Source organism: Desmodus rotundus, chromosome 4 (assembly GCF_022682495.2).
Source record: "Desmodus rotundus isolate HL8 chromosome 4, HLdesRot8A.1, whole genome shotgun sequence".
NCBI classification, from domain to species: Eukaryota; Metazoa; Chordata; class Mammalia; order Chiroptera; family Phyllostomidae; genus Desmodus; species Desmodus rotundus.
The window spans coordinates 117218907-117231664 of NC_071390.1; the positions used below are offsets into that span (position 1 = coordinate 117218907).

The following is a 12758-nucleotide window of genomic DNA, read 5'->3' on the forward strand; positions in this document are numbered from 1 at the left end:
GATAAAAATTAATGATCCCAAGATTCCTTCAAGCATTTCATGGCTCAAATAAGACATCTGATAAGTCAAGAAGAAAAATCACTGAAATCATACTCCACTGATGAAAAGGGCTAGGCAAAGGGTAAATAGGCAATTTAGATAGGAAAAAAATAGGAATGACTGTTAAATATATTAAAAGTGACTCATTCTCTGAAATACTCAAGGAAATGTACTTTAAAAATAAGTACCGTTTTTTTTCTTTTTCACCCAGCCCCTTCTCACTCATATGCTTCCAATATACGTAACAATTTCAGGGTGTGCCAACAGAACCAGGAGTTAAAAAAGCATCAGGAAGTTATATTCCTTCTGAGTTCATTACCTTTATTATTTATATCAGATACAGGAATAAGACGACCAATGCATAGCGGACGATTTCCATAGGGATCTCGTACTGCATAAATAACATCTCTGTGCATGATTAGCAGGGAATATGCTGTGGGTGCCTCCTTCATTAAGTTTTTAATCCTAGAATTAAATAATTGAATGAATAATTTCATTTATAAACACATGCTAGGCAAGGCTTTCATTATCAGAGCTGCAAGCTTAAATTTACATTTACCTTGCTACCCAGTCTGGGGTATCATCTTGCTCCTGAGGAGGGGTATATGCCAGTAACTGGGTGATCATTTCACTGTCAGAACTTGTTGACAGACCAATGCCGTGGCGCAGAAGCTAGTTAGAAGACAGAACAGTGTAATTGGAGGGGAAGCTCCACTGCACTCCTCGCCCAGTAGCCCACCACAACAGGAAAAGGCACTGTGCGGACGATCAGTTATGGAAATCCTGCCTTCTGTTAATGGTATGTGCATGTAACAACAGAACAGCTGCTAGAAGTTAGTCTCTGAAGGCTCTCAGGCAGGAAAAAAAAGTGCTTTGGGAAGTGTACAGGAAAGCTTTTGAAAGCTAAGTATGAAAGAATGTAGAGCTGCAAAGGGGGAGAGAAGGGCTAAGGAGGCATAAGGATTGGGAATGTGGCTCTAACTTTCTCAGCCCCTGACACTGCTGACAAATAGAGGACACATTCTCCCAGGACTGGCACACTAGAGCGGGGACTCTCCAGCCAGGTTTGTTGGCTCACTGATTACTACTCATAGAGTAGAAGAAAGGAATCAACTGTATTGAACAATCACATGTAAAAGATGTAATAAAATTTGGTTGGGTACATTCTGTGATAATGAGGTTCTGAGAAAGTATGACCAGGAAAAGGGCATCACCGCTGTCATGCAGAGGCTGAGGTTAAACAGACATTACAGAACATTTTCAGTGGGCAGCTGAATGTGTACAGATGAAGTCAAGCATCTGGGTCAAGGGGTTATGTCTAGCAATAATGACCTAGGTATTGAATTGAACTTGTAGTGGTTATCTCCAAGTGATGAGTCTTAAAATTAATTTTATTTCATTTTTATATTTTTCTATCTGAATTTTTTAAAAATTTTTGTTTGGGGATAAAAAAGCCTACATATTATTGTAATTTAGAATGCCAGAGCCTAAGAAGAGGGCAGGAAGGACAAAGCTCTGGGAAATAACTTAAGCTAGAATCAAAAATAGAAGGACGAGTTGTACAGAAACATGGGTTCTAAATATTTTTCACCCATCAATTCATCATCAACTTCTTTAACTATTAATCCGGTATGAAATGCCTGGTTCTAGAATGCTAAAGAGATAATGGCGGGGGCCGGGGGGGGGGGTGGAGGTGGGGGAGAGAGAATGTGTGTGTCTGTGTCACCTGTTGTTAAATACTGCCTGAGGTCTTTATTTGAGGTTACCAAATAAAGATTATCAGAACCTAATGAACTGAAGAAACTTGGCATTTATTAATGAATGGCAATAATGGATGAGTAAGAAGCTACCAGGAATATAAAAATACCAGGTAGTTTAAAAAGGGGGGGGGGATGAAATGATAGATGAAAAGATAGTCACAATTAAAACAAAAAGCTCCAGCCCAGCCGGAGAACCAAGGAGTTGCTGGTTCAATCTGCAGTCTAGGGCAGGTACCTGGTGGGGGGTACATGAGGGGCAACCACATACTGATGTTTCTCTCCTTCTCTTTCACCCTCCCTTCTCCTCTCTAAAAATAAATCAACTCTTAAAAATAAATAAAACAAAATGCTCCAAAAACCATGATATGAACAAAACAATATAATTCTCTTTGCCCCTTTCTCAGGCTGTGTCCTATAATTGTTTCTACATCACTTTTTCTTATATTTATCATCTGCAAGTTTACATTCCATTTTCTTATGCTTTTAACATACGGACAAAGCTAAGGTGATAGTAAGAGTCCATAAACCCTGACTCAGTGCTTCTAATAGCAACCATATATCAATTACCAAATCCCTAAAGCAGTGCACCAGAATTGCTTTAGAAGCGTATTAAATGAAGGCTCAGCACCACCACCCCAGACTCTAGGGTGCTATCTTGAAATCTGCCATTGTAACAAGCACTCCAGGTCATTCTGATAGTTGTCCTTTGCAGTTAGGTTAACAGTTGGCCACAATTAGAAAATATTCTTTACCATGATCCTCAATAATTTCATTAATTCATCTCAATCATTAAAAAAAATTTCAAGAAATTTACCTTTTTCCTTAAGCGAGCAGCATTGACCAATTCGCCATTGTGTGCCACAGCTATTTTCCCATGAAGTGTTTCAACAACAAAGGGCTGACAGTTTTCTAATTCACAGTTTCCTGTAGTAGCGTACCTCGTGTGTCCAATTCCAAGATTTGAAGTATATAATTTCTTCAAATTGTCTTCAGTAAAGACATGATTTATGAGACCCATTCCCTTGCAAAGTCAAAGTAAAAACTCATCTTAGAAAAAAAAAAGACTAGTGGCTAGTGAGTAAAGGTTTTAATAAGCCTCTGCTTAGGCACTCACAAATTAGACAAAGCAGTTCCCTTGATTTCTCTGTGCTTCAGAATGCTTATCTCAAAAAAGGACTAAACTTAATTGTAAGAACTGTAAAGCACTTTTTAAAAATTGAGGTGAAATTCACACAATAAACTGACTATTGTAAAGAAAACCACTCGGTGGCATTTAATACATTCACAATGTGGAATTTTGAAGGGCTGGTGTATTAAGCATAAAATTTGTCAAATATAATAAACTAAATTATTTGCATTTTAAAAATTCAAAGCATTTTAAAGTACTTAAATATATGACCTGCTTGCATCAGTCTAGCAAATTTGATCGCTGGGAAAAGAAATGCATCCTAATTTCTTCTATAACTTCTATGTGCAAATTATTTATTCAAAGTTCCTTCTCCCACCCTCACAGATTAGTTAACATCTGGCTATTGTTACCTTTATAATCAACTTTTTTTATGTTCAAATATACCTTGTGTGTTCTGTATGTTGGTACTGAATTCCCATCACTGGTGACAATACCAGCACTCTCCTGGCCCCTGTAAATATAAAAAGACATCAACTTAAACTTATCCCATCGAGTTAATCAACTTTATGAAACATCCTTTTCTCAAAAGAAGTGATGAATTCAGTCTGAAAACACATTAAATGCTACTAGTACTGTTGTCACTTCTACTCATGACAATAATTTGCAATAGCAGTAGATGATATTGTCCGACTTCTAATATGCCAGGGCTGTCTTAAACATTTACATGGATGATTTAACTTACAGGCTTTCACAACAATCCTATGAAGTAGTTACTGTGATTACTATTCCCATTTCACAGATGAGGACACTAAAGAAACGGAAGTGAAATAACTTGTCCAAGGTCACACAGAGAGAAGTGGAACAACCAGGATTAGAACAGACGATCTAAACCCCAGAATTTGTGCTTCTAACTCTGTACTGTGTAACCTCTAAATGACGTTGAATATGTAGATAAATATATAGCTACACATGAAAATCTCCAAATAAGATAGCAGTTAAAATGCTTACTTGTAGTACTGGAATTATAAGCAAAATTTATTAATTTTGATTTTGCTTTCTCGCACTTTCCAAATTTTCTCCAACAAATGACAATTTTGTTAACAGAAAAAAAAAATGCTGCATTTAAAAACCTTAAGCTGATCAGGCAATCTGTATCTCATTTCCTGCATTAGTAATTTTAGAGAAGAAAACCAAAAGCTAGCCCTGAGGTAGGGTAACATGTGGGAAGGCTCAGAGGGTCTGCACCACTGTGGAGTACAAACGCAAATGATAAAATAAAGGTTCTAATTGTTCAACAGTTTTTAATGGTTCTCAACAAGAGCTATAAGTATTAGATGTCTATTAATACAATTTCTTCCAAAGAATATATATTAGTGAAGAAATCTCTACCATATGTTTGTATACATTAATAATATGTTGATTTATTTGTAAAAAGAATCTCTTTCAAAATTTAGTATAATTGTTTAGGCATTTCAATAAAAGAAAAACTAGAACATTAAATGCACTTGCAAATTAAAAAATCTACAAAAATTATAATTGAAATGATTTTATGAAATTATCAATGCATTAAATACTATACTGAAAATATTATATACCCTAACAGGCTGAATTATTTGTAACTTAGGATTTATTAAGTGAAATGATGTGGTCTTTGAGTTAATGATGCTAAAACACTGAGAGATTCCTACCAGAGGGAAAGAAATTAACCTCAGTGATAATAAACCTTAGGGTAGAAAGAACCACCTCTGCCAAACCATTTCCGGACCAGTTTAAAAAATCAACAATCATTTAGTAAACCAGACTAAATTATGTAAGAAAATAAATCTTATTAAAAAATGGTTTTCTTTCCCTTTTGTCTTGAGGGTAATTTTTTCCCTTAAAAGCTGAAATGAATAAGGTCAGGAGTCACTTAGGTCCAGTTTTCTTTAACCACAAAGCCTGCTTATTTGGCAATTTCTCAAGTTACTCCCCTCAGGCAGTTTGTACCAGTTAAACTAGATCCTTCAAGCCATTTAGAGCTTACTGAAAATGAGCTCTATGGTTTCCTAGGTAACAAAACCTCGGCTAGAAATAGTGAATCATTTCCAGGTCACATTCAACATGGAGAGTGGAGAAGGAAAGCACTGGACTGAAGAGATTAAAGCTTTGCTAAGTGTCTGGGCAGAAAAAAAAAAAAAGGAAAACAACTTCATAGAACACTAAGAAATAAAGGAATACTTATTTACATTGCTAAGAAACTACAAGCTCTAGGAGTATACAGAGATTGAAAGCAGTGCCTGGCAAAGTACAAAAATCTCAAATACAAATATAGAACAGTTAAATATGCTCACAACTCTGGAGACAGCTCTAAAACTGTGAAATTCTTCTGTGATTTGGATGCAATCCTGCAGTATGAGCCTGCCATTCAATTAAAAGAGGAAGAGGCAAATGGCAGGTGCCTGGCAACGCTGAGCCAAAGTACAGCCCCAGAGGCCACTGAAGGTAAAAAGGTCTTTTGTTTTTACTCAACCAGCTGCAAAATACAGGACTTCTGAGTCCGTATGATAAATATAGACTGAAATGTCAAAGGTGATTGAAACAACTGACCTGTGATGCTACTTTGTACAAGGTAAAAATTAATTTCAAAGAGTTTAAAATACCAGTATTTTTTAAATCTGTAAAATAGATGGAAAATGTATTAAAATAACACTAACTGCTACTGTCAACTGCTTTTTATATATGTCTGATATGTTTTTGGAAAATAGAATGGTTTCTTAAAATATTTTTGGTTTAAATCTAACAAGATTGGCAAAAAAAAAAAAAATCTAATTGTTCAACTGTTATTTTCCCACAGCTCCAAAAAGACAGAACTTTCTGCTTTATATTAACGTTCCCATCTTCCTAAATTTGTAAGTAAAAGCACTCAACCCCACGCTAGGCGGGTCAGTTGTTTGGAACCATCTGGTACACCAAAAGGTGGTGGTTCCATCCCCGTCTGGGTGTGTTTGGGAGGCAACCAATCAATGTTTTTCTCACATGGATCTCTCTCTCTCCCCCTACCCCCTAATCAAACATATCCTTGGGTAAGGATTTTTTTTAAATTATTTTAAAAACACTAAAATACTAAGACCTGATAAACAATTTCATTACTTGTTGGGAAGAACAGCTCCATTTTAACAATAGGTGAAATAAAAATAGACTTGATAGATTAAATGATTTATGATGAAATGATTTAAATATTACAACAAGGTTCCTGATATGCTGTGTTGTTAAGTCCAACACTATTAACACAGAAATTGCTCACTGTCTGCAGGAACCAAATACATAACTAGGCAAAGTGGGGAAATCAAAAGCAGTAATGACATTTCCCCCATAGCCAAAGTCTTACAGATGCTATTTTTAAGAGCAGAAATGTTCAATTCAATTCAAAGTCTGTAATACTTACTTTGTGTCTGCACCATTGCACTCAGTCTAACAACAGAAAAGAGGGAACTGTGAAGAAATGTAACACCCAAGAGAATATGGTAACTGGTATAATAAAGGGTACCAAATGAGAAAGACGGTGGTTATAATGAGAGAGACTGCAGTTGCATTTGGGTTAACGTGGGCTATCTGAACAGCTTGTTTAAAGTTTCTTAATAAATCATTTGGTTAAAAAATCTACTCCACTAACTCCCTTTATATTTTTTAAAGTATATTTTATTGATTATGCTATTATAACTGTCCCATTTTTTTCCCCTTTATTTCCCTCTCCCCTGCACCCACTCTACCAGCATTCTCTCCCCTTAATTTAGTTCATGTCCATGGGTTGTACATATAAGTTCTTTGGCTTTTTCATTTCCCATACTATTCTTAATCTCCCCCTGTCTATTTTGTACCTACCATCTACGCTTCTTATTCCCTGTACCTTTTCCCCCCTTCTTCTCCCTCCCCACTGATAACCCTCCATGTGATCTTCATTTCTGTGATTCTGCTCCTGTTCTAGTTGTTTGCTTAGTTTGTTTTTGTTTTTGCTTTAGTTCAGTTGTTAATAACTGTGAGTTTATCATTTTACTGTTCATATTTTTATCTTTTTCTTAGATAAGTCCCTTTAACATTTCCTATAGTAAGGGCTTGGTGATGATGAACTCCTTTAACTTGACCTTATCTGGAAAGCACTTTATCTCCCCTTCCAATGTAAATGATTGCTTTGCTGGATAGAGCAATCTTGGATGTAGGTCCTTGCCTTTCGTGACTTGGAATACTTCTTTCCAGCCCCTTCTTGCCCACAAGGTTTCTTTTGAGAAATCAGCTGACAGCCTTATGGGCACTCCTTTGTAGGGAATTCTCTTCTTTTCTCTTGCTGCTTTTAAGATTCTCTCCTTCTCTTTAATCTTGGGTAATGTAATTATGATGTGCCTTAATGTGTTCCTCCTTGGGTCCAGCTTCTTTGGGACTCTTTGAGCTTCCTGGACTTCCTGGAAGTCTATATCCTTTGCCAGACTAGGGAAGTTTTCATTATTTGTTCAAATAAGTTTTCAATTTCTTGCTCTTCCTCTTCTCCTCCTGGCACCCCTATGATTCGGATGTTGGAACATTTAAAGTTGCCCCAGAGGTTTCTAAGCCTCTCCTCAGTTTTTTGAATTCTTGTTCCTTCATTCTGTTCTGGTTGGATGTTTATTTCTTCCTTCTGCTCCAAACTGTTGATTTGAGTCCTGGTTTCCTTCCCTTTACTGTTGGTTCCCTGTATATTTTTCTTTATTTCACTTTGCATAGCCTTCATTTTTTCCTCTATTTTGCAACCATACTTAACCATTTCTGTGAGCATGCTGATTACCAGTGTTTTGAACTGTGCATCTGATAGGTTGGCTATCTCTTCATCACTTAGTTGTATTTTTTCTGGAGCTTTGATCTGTTCTTTCATTTGGGCCATATTTCTTTGTCTCAGTGTACCTGTCACGTAGTAAGGGGCAGAGCCTTAGGTATTCACCAGGGTTGGGCAACCCACGTCTCTACATTGTGGTGGAGACAGGGGGAAAGGGTACAGAGAATAAGTAGCATAAGTGGTAGGTAGAAGATAGATAGGGGGAGGTTAAGAATAAATAGTATAGGAAATGTAGAAGCCAAAGAACTTACATATATGACCCATGAACATGAATTAAAGAGGGGGAAAGCAGGTGAGAGGGGGGTGTGCAGCGCAGAGGGGAATAAAGGGGGGGAATGGGACAACTGTAATAGCATAATCAATAAAACATATTTTTAAAAAACTTGATTTCGTGTCAATTGGGATATAAGAAATATGCATGACCTCTGTTGCCTTACAATTTTGGCTGATTTTTATGTGACCTACAGAACTCAAAAGTTTTTAATGTAATCAGTTAGGGCCTTTTATAAGCATAGAAACCTCTCCTTTATCCAGATCTGACTCATTTTAACGTCTTCTGGTTTTTTTGGCGTAACCAGCAAAATTTGTACTGGCGTATGGTAAACTGAAGAAAGGAAGAGCGTGCTGTGCTGTTGGGATCAACCTCATGCAAGTGGTAAGGGCAGAGAATCTGGTCCTCTTTTCTAGGCAGCACGCAGCCTGGCTGAGCCTTGGCAAAGGATCCAAACACAAACTCTAAGAGGCTTTTCATGCTCTGGAACTTATAATCCTCCTCAACCTCAGAATACCTTTGGCTACTGCTGCCACATTCCTCCAGTGACCAAGTTTCCCCTCTAGCTCTCTCTTCTTACCCTGATACAAACGCACCGGGAATAATGATTTAAGACTTTCAGTTTAACATCTCCGGGGCATGGGACCCCTGCATACAATTTTGGGATTCATGCTAGAAATGATTAACTTAAGGAAAAACAAAAATCCCCTAAGGTGAGCTGTTGTTCTGTTACACTGGCCACCTGTATGTTAAGCTCCAGGCCCTTTTCTACTGATAGAAAAACTAGGCCCCAAACCAGACAGAAGCAAACCCTACCTTTTTCCTTACTGGTCTCATCATCACGCTCAGATGTTAAGTTACCTGGGTGCATCTGTGTCTTCTACAATTCTCTCTAAAGAGAATTCTTATGTAATTTCAGATTTTTAGTTTTCATATTCTCAATTAAATCCAAAACATTCCCTAACTACAAATTAGACTCAAATAATTATAAAACCTGATATAAAGTTTTTGACAACTTTTACTTTGAGAGTTTTAAATTGATGTAATTGTGACATTTGAAAATAGTAGTACTTCCCTTTATTTTTCATTTGCTTTTCTACTTTAATATAGAAATCCCTAATATAATTTTTTAAATGACAATCAGCATTCTTCTTTTTATTCTTTAATGGAATGTCTCTAAATATAATGGTGAATCATGATTTTAAATGAATGTTCATGCCATTTAAAACCACACCTAACATTTGATCTAATGTAAAAGGTAATGCTATTTGTTACACAGTAAGCAAAACTGGTAAAAATACATATGAGAATGATATGAAATAAGATAAATCTGTTTTTTAAATCCTCAACCAAGGATATGTTTACTGATTTTAGAGAGAAGGGAAGGGAGGAAGGCGGGGAGGGAGAGAGAGAGGGAAGAAGAGAAAGAGAAACATCAGTATGACAAAGAAACATGGACCTGTTGCCTCCAGTATGAGACCCAACCCAGGATCAAACCCACAACCAAGGTATGTGTCCTGATGGGGAATCAAACCTGCAACCCTTTTATTGGTGTATGGGAATACTTTCCAACCAGCTGAGCCACTGGGCCAGGACAAGATGAATAAATCTTTAATTCAGAAATTACAAAGAACAATCAAAATGTACTTAACTACCTCCTGATCAGTATGCAACCTTATTCTAATTATAATCATCTTCAACTTCTGTGCCAATTGAATTCCAAATTCTGCCTGCTGGCTTCCTTTGAACTGTTTACTGTTTTCCTCAACATTACCCTCCTCATTTAATTACTTGAAAAAGTAGCCAATTCCTCACTTTATGAAAATCTGTATAAAAAAACCCAAACCATAAACAAGGAAATCAAGGACAGACTTCTTCATTTTTCAAGGTTGGCATGTTCTTTTAAATGACATATTCTTTGTCCATTTAAGCATAACTTACAAAACACGTCTATCACAGATCTGTAAAACTTCATGGATATGATCAAATTCAGCTCAAGCTACTAGCATTACCAGTTATGTTAGTCCAGTTTTTATTTTTCTTAGTACTTATTTCTAAAAGGAATTCTATTCTCTTTCCAGGCCAAATGTCAGTTACATCAGAAGACAAGGAAGACATCTCAGGAAATCCTTTACCTTTGATTTCTCATGTCAGACCAATGGAACTAAGTATAGAATTAATTTGTTTCCCTCTTTTTTACCAATCTATACTTAAAAAAATCATTTTTAAAACAAATGATTTCTTTTAAAAATATAAATTACCTAGAAAGATTAGCTCTCAAATTTCCAATCTTTATTCTTTGAGTACAGTAAGAGATCTGATGGCCAAAGTTACATGTAGTAGGTGCTAAATATTTAATGAGCATATCACTTAGCATTCTGGAGAATCTAAGATACAAACAGAATTTCACATTTGAAAGTAAATAATACTGATCCATAATGAAGTCAGAGATTTTACTTACCCAATTAAAGTCACCATAAATCCCCTTTTGCTTCTATATTCTTACTAAAGTTTAAACAAAATGAAGAAAAATACTGAAAAGCACTTCAAAACAAAGACATTAAAAAAGCCACAAATAAGTACAATTCCCTACCTCAGAAAAATTCCCTACATGTTTTTTAATGACTTATATTATACATGCTGGGGTCTGAACTACCTTTTTATTAAACATGAACATGAAGCCTAAGAAAAACACAAAATAGTATGGTTAGATAGTATGGTTGTGTAAAACAACCAATGTAATGCCAAGTAACATCATTAACATAAAATGAATTTTAAAACTGCTAGAAATCTTAACATGAAGGCACCATGCTATATAAAAGGATTTATAACTTGAGATATTCTGTACAATAACTTGAGATATTCTGGCACATTTCTTTGCATTAAAAGAACATACTACTTCACAAAATGCTATTTGGTTTGATCAATGGGATATCTTTTATTTTCACAAGGAGTAAAATGTACCAATTACTATAATGGAGTTCATCCAAGCCCTTCACTTATGAATAGTGTTGGTTCCCAACCTTGACTGCAAACTGGAATCACAATCTGGGGGTGAGGAGTTGGGGGTGGAGGGTGGCACCAGAATAGTGGTTTTTAAGAACTCCCCAAGAGATTTTGATATGTAGGCACTGGAAATCATTAAAGAAAAAGGAGGAAAGGAGATAAACTGCTCCCACCCGTTCTATCACAAAACAAAAATTGTCTTTGATGAGCCATTTTCCTATTTAATTATATTGCTTTCTCCAAGTAAATATTACAAAATTATACATTCAGTTTTCACTGTATACTAACATATACCCCACATACTAAAGAAGTGGGATGAAAAAGAAACGATAGAGAAAAAGATGCTCAAGATATGACTGTCGTGATAAGGAACGTGTTCAGGTTCTATAATTCATTTCCCCATTAGTTTAAGGAAAAAGCTAAGCTATGATTTGTTATTCCATCTCCTATGAAGAAAATTACTTTTTTTTCTGTGTTGCCTGATGGAAGCAGCCCATGTATATCTCTCTTTGTCTCCCTACCTGATACAGACAACTCTACATCAAAAATGGAACCCTTTTTATTCCAACTATAGCAAATGAAGGAGGAAACACTGGACTGTACCGGAAGTTAGGGCTCTAATAGGCATCCGGTCTGACAAAAGCATACAACAACAACTAGAAGGAACAGTGAGAAATAAAAGGATATTTGAACAAATTTCTGCCGAGCCTCAGAATTTGGAATAGAGAGAGACTAGAAGCAGTGCAGAACAAAGTACAAAACCTTAAAACATAAGTACATGATCATAAGAATGGCTCAAGACATAGGCATGACTAAGGGCATGAAATTTTTTACTGAATTGGGTGCTATTCTGGGACACAATAAAATAGAAAAATCACAAGAACAGGAATCCCATGATGGATAACAAGTCACCAAATGTGACAACGAAAAAATGGAAGATAACCAGAAAGGCAGGAATGCAAAGAAAAGTAACTTTAACATCATACTGCACTATATAAAAATATGTAGTAGTGTGGCCCTGGCCAGATGGGTCAGTTGGTTGGAGCGTCATCCAAAAGGTTGTGGGTTCAATCCCCAGCCAGGACACATACATAGACTGGAGGCAGCCAATCAATGTCTCTCAGTCTCTCTCTGTCTCTCCCTTCTTCCCTCCCTTTTCCTCTCTCTAAAATCAATAAATATATCCTTGAGTAAGGATTTAAAAAAAATTTTTTTAAAGTCCAGTAGCATGACAACATGTATATAGTCTAAGGTAAATAGGTTTCATTACATGCTATTCAGTAAACTAATGCTGAATTTATCATGAAACAATATTTAATGTAATCTCCTCTAAAACATAGAAAATAGTACAAAGTTATACAAAAGGAGGAAGTAAAACTGGATTTCCACAGCGGAGTTTAAAGATAGACCAATTTTGATAAAGCAAAACTTCAACTCTACATGGTACAAGTTAAAAGAAGTCTTCATACTAATTGTGGTAAAACTGCAAGTGAACAGAAAAAGGCAGGTAAACTGAAGAACTGAGAAGAGTATAAAACCCATGAGAATGGTTTTGAAGTGTAAGTTCTTCTGGGACACATCGTAAAGGTTTTAAAATGAGTTTAACCCAAAAGGACTGAGGTACAGTGCACATGAAGACTTGAAAGCGTGAAATACACTGGATGACTTCTAGACCAGGAGTCAGGAAATCCAAATTCTGAGTCTCTCTGG

At 36.2% G+C, this 12758-nt stretch overlaps 1 protein-coding gene across 1 annotated transcript in view; it reads right to left on the minus strand.

Annotated features, from left to right (window-relative positions):
- PPAT (phosphoribosyl pyrophosphate amidotransferase) overlaps window positions 1–12758 on the minus strand; it is a 34544-nt gene that overhangs the window by 8065 nt on the left and 13721 nt on the right. Inside the window, exons 2-5 of the mRNA XM_024579855.4 lie at window positions 3373–3439; window positions 2614–2820; window positions 599–711; window positions 359–504 (exon numbers count right to left, since the gene is read on the minus strand). Of these exons, the coding sequence (XP_024435623.1) occupies window positions 359–504; window positions 599–711; window positions 2614–2820; window positions 3373–3439 (533 nt within the window). The remainder of the gene's footprint in view (window positions 1–358; window positions 505–598; window positions 712–2613; window positions 2821–3372; window positions 3440–12758) is intronic.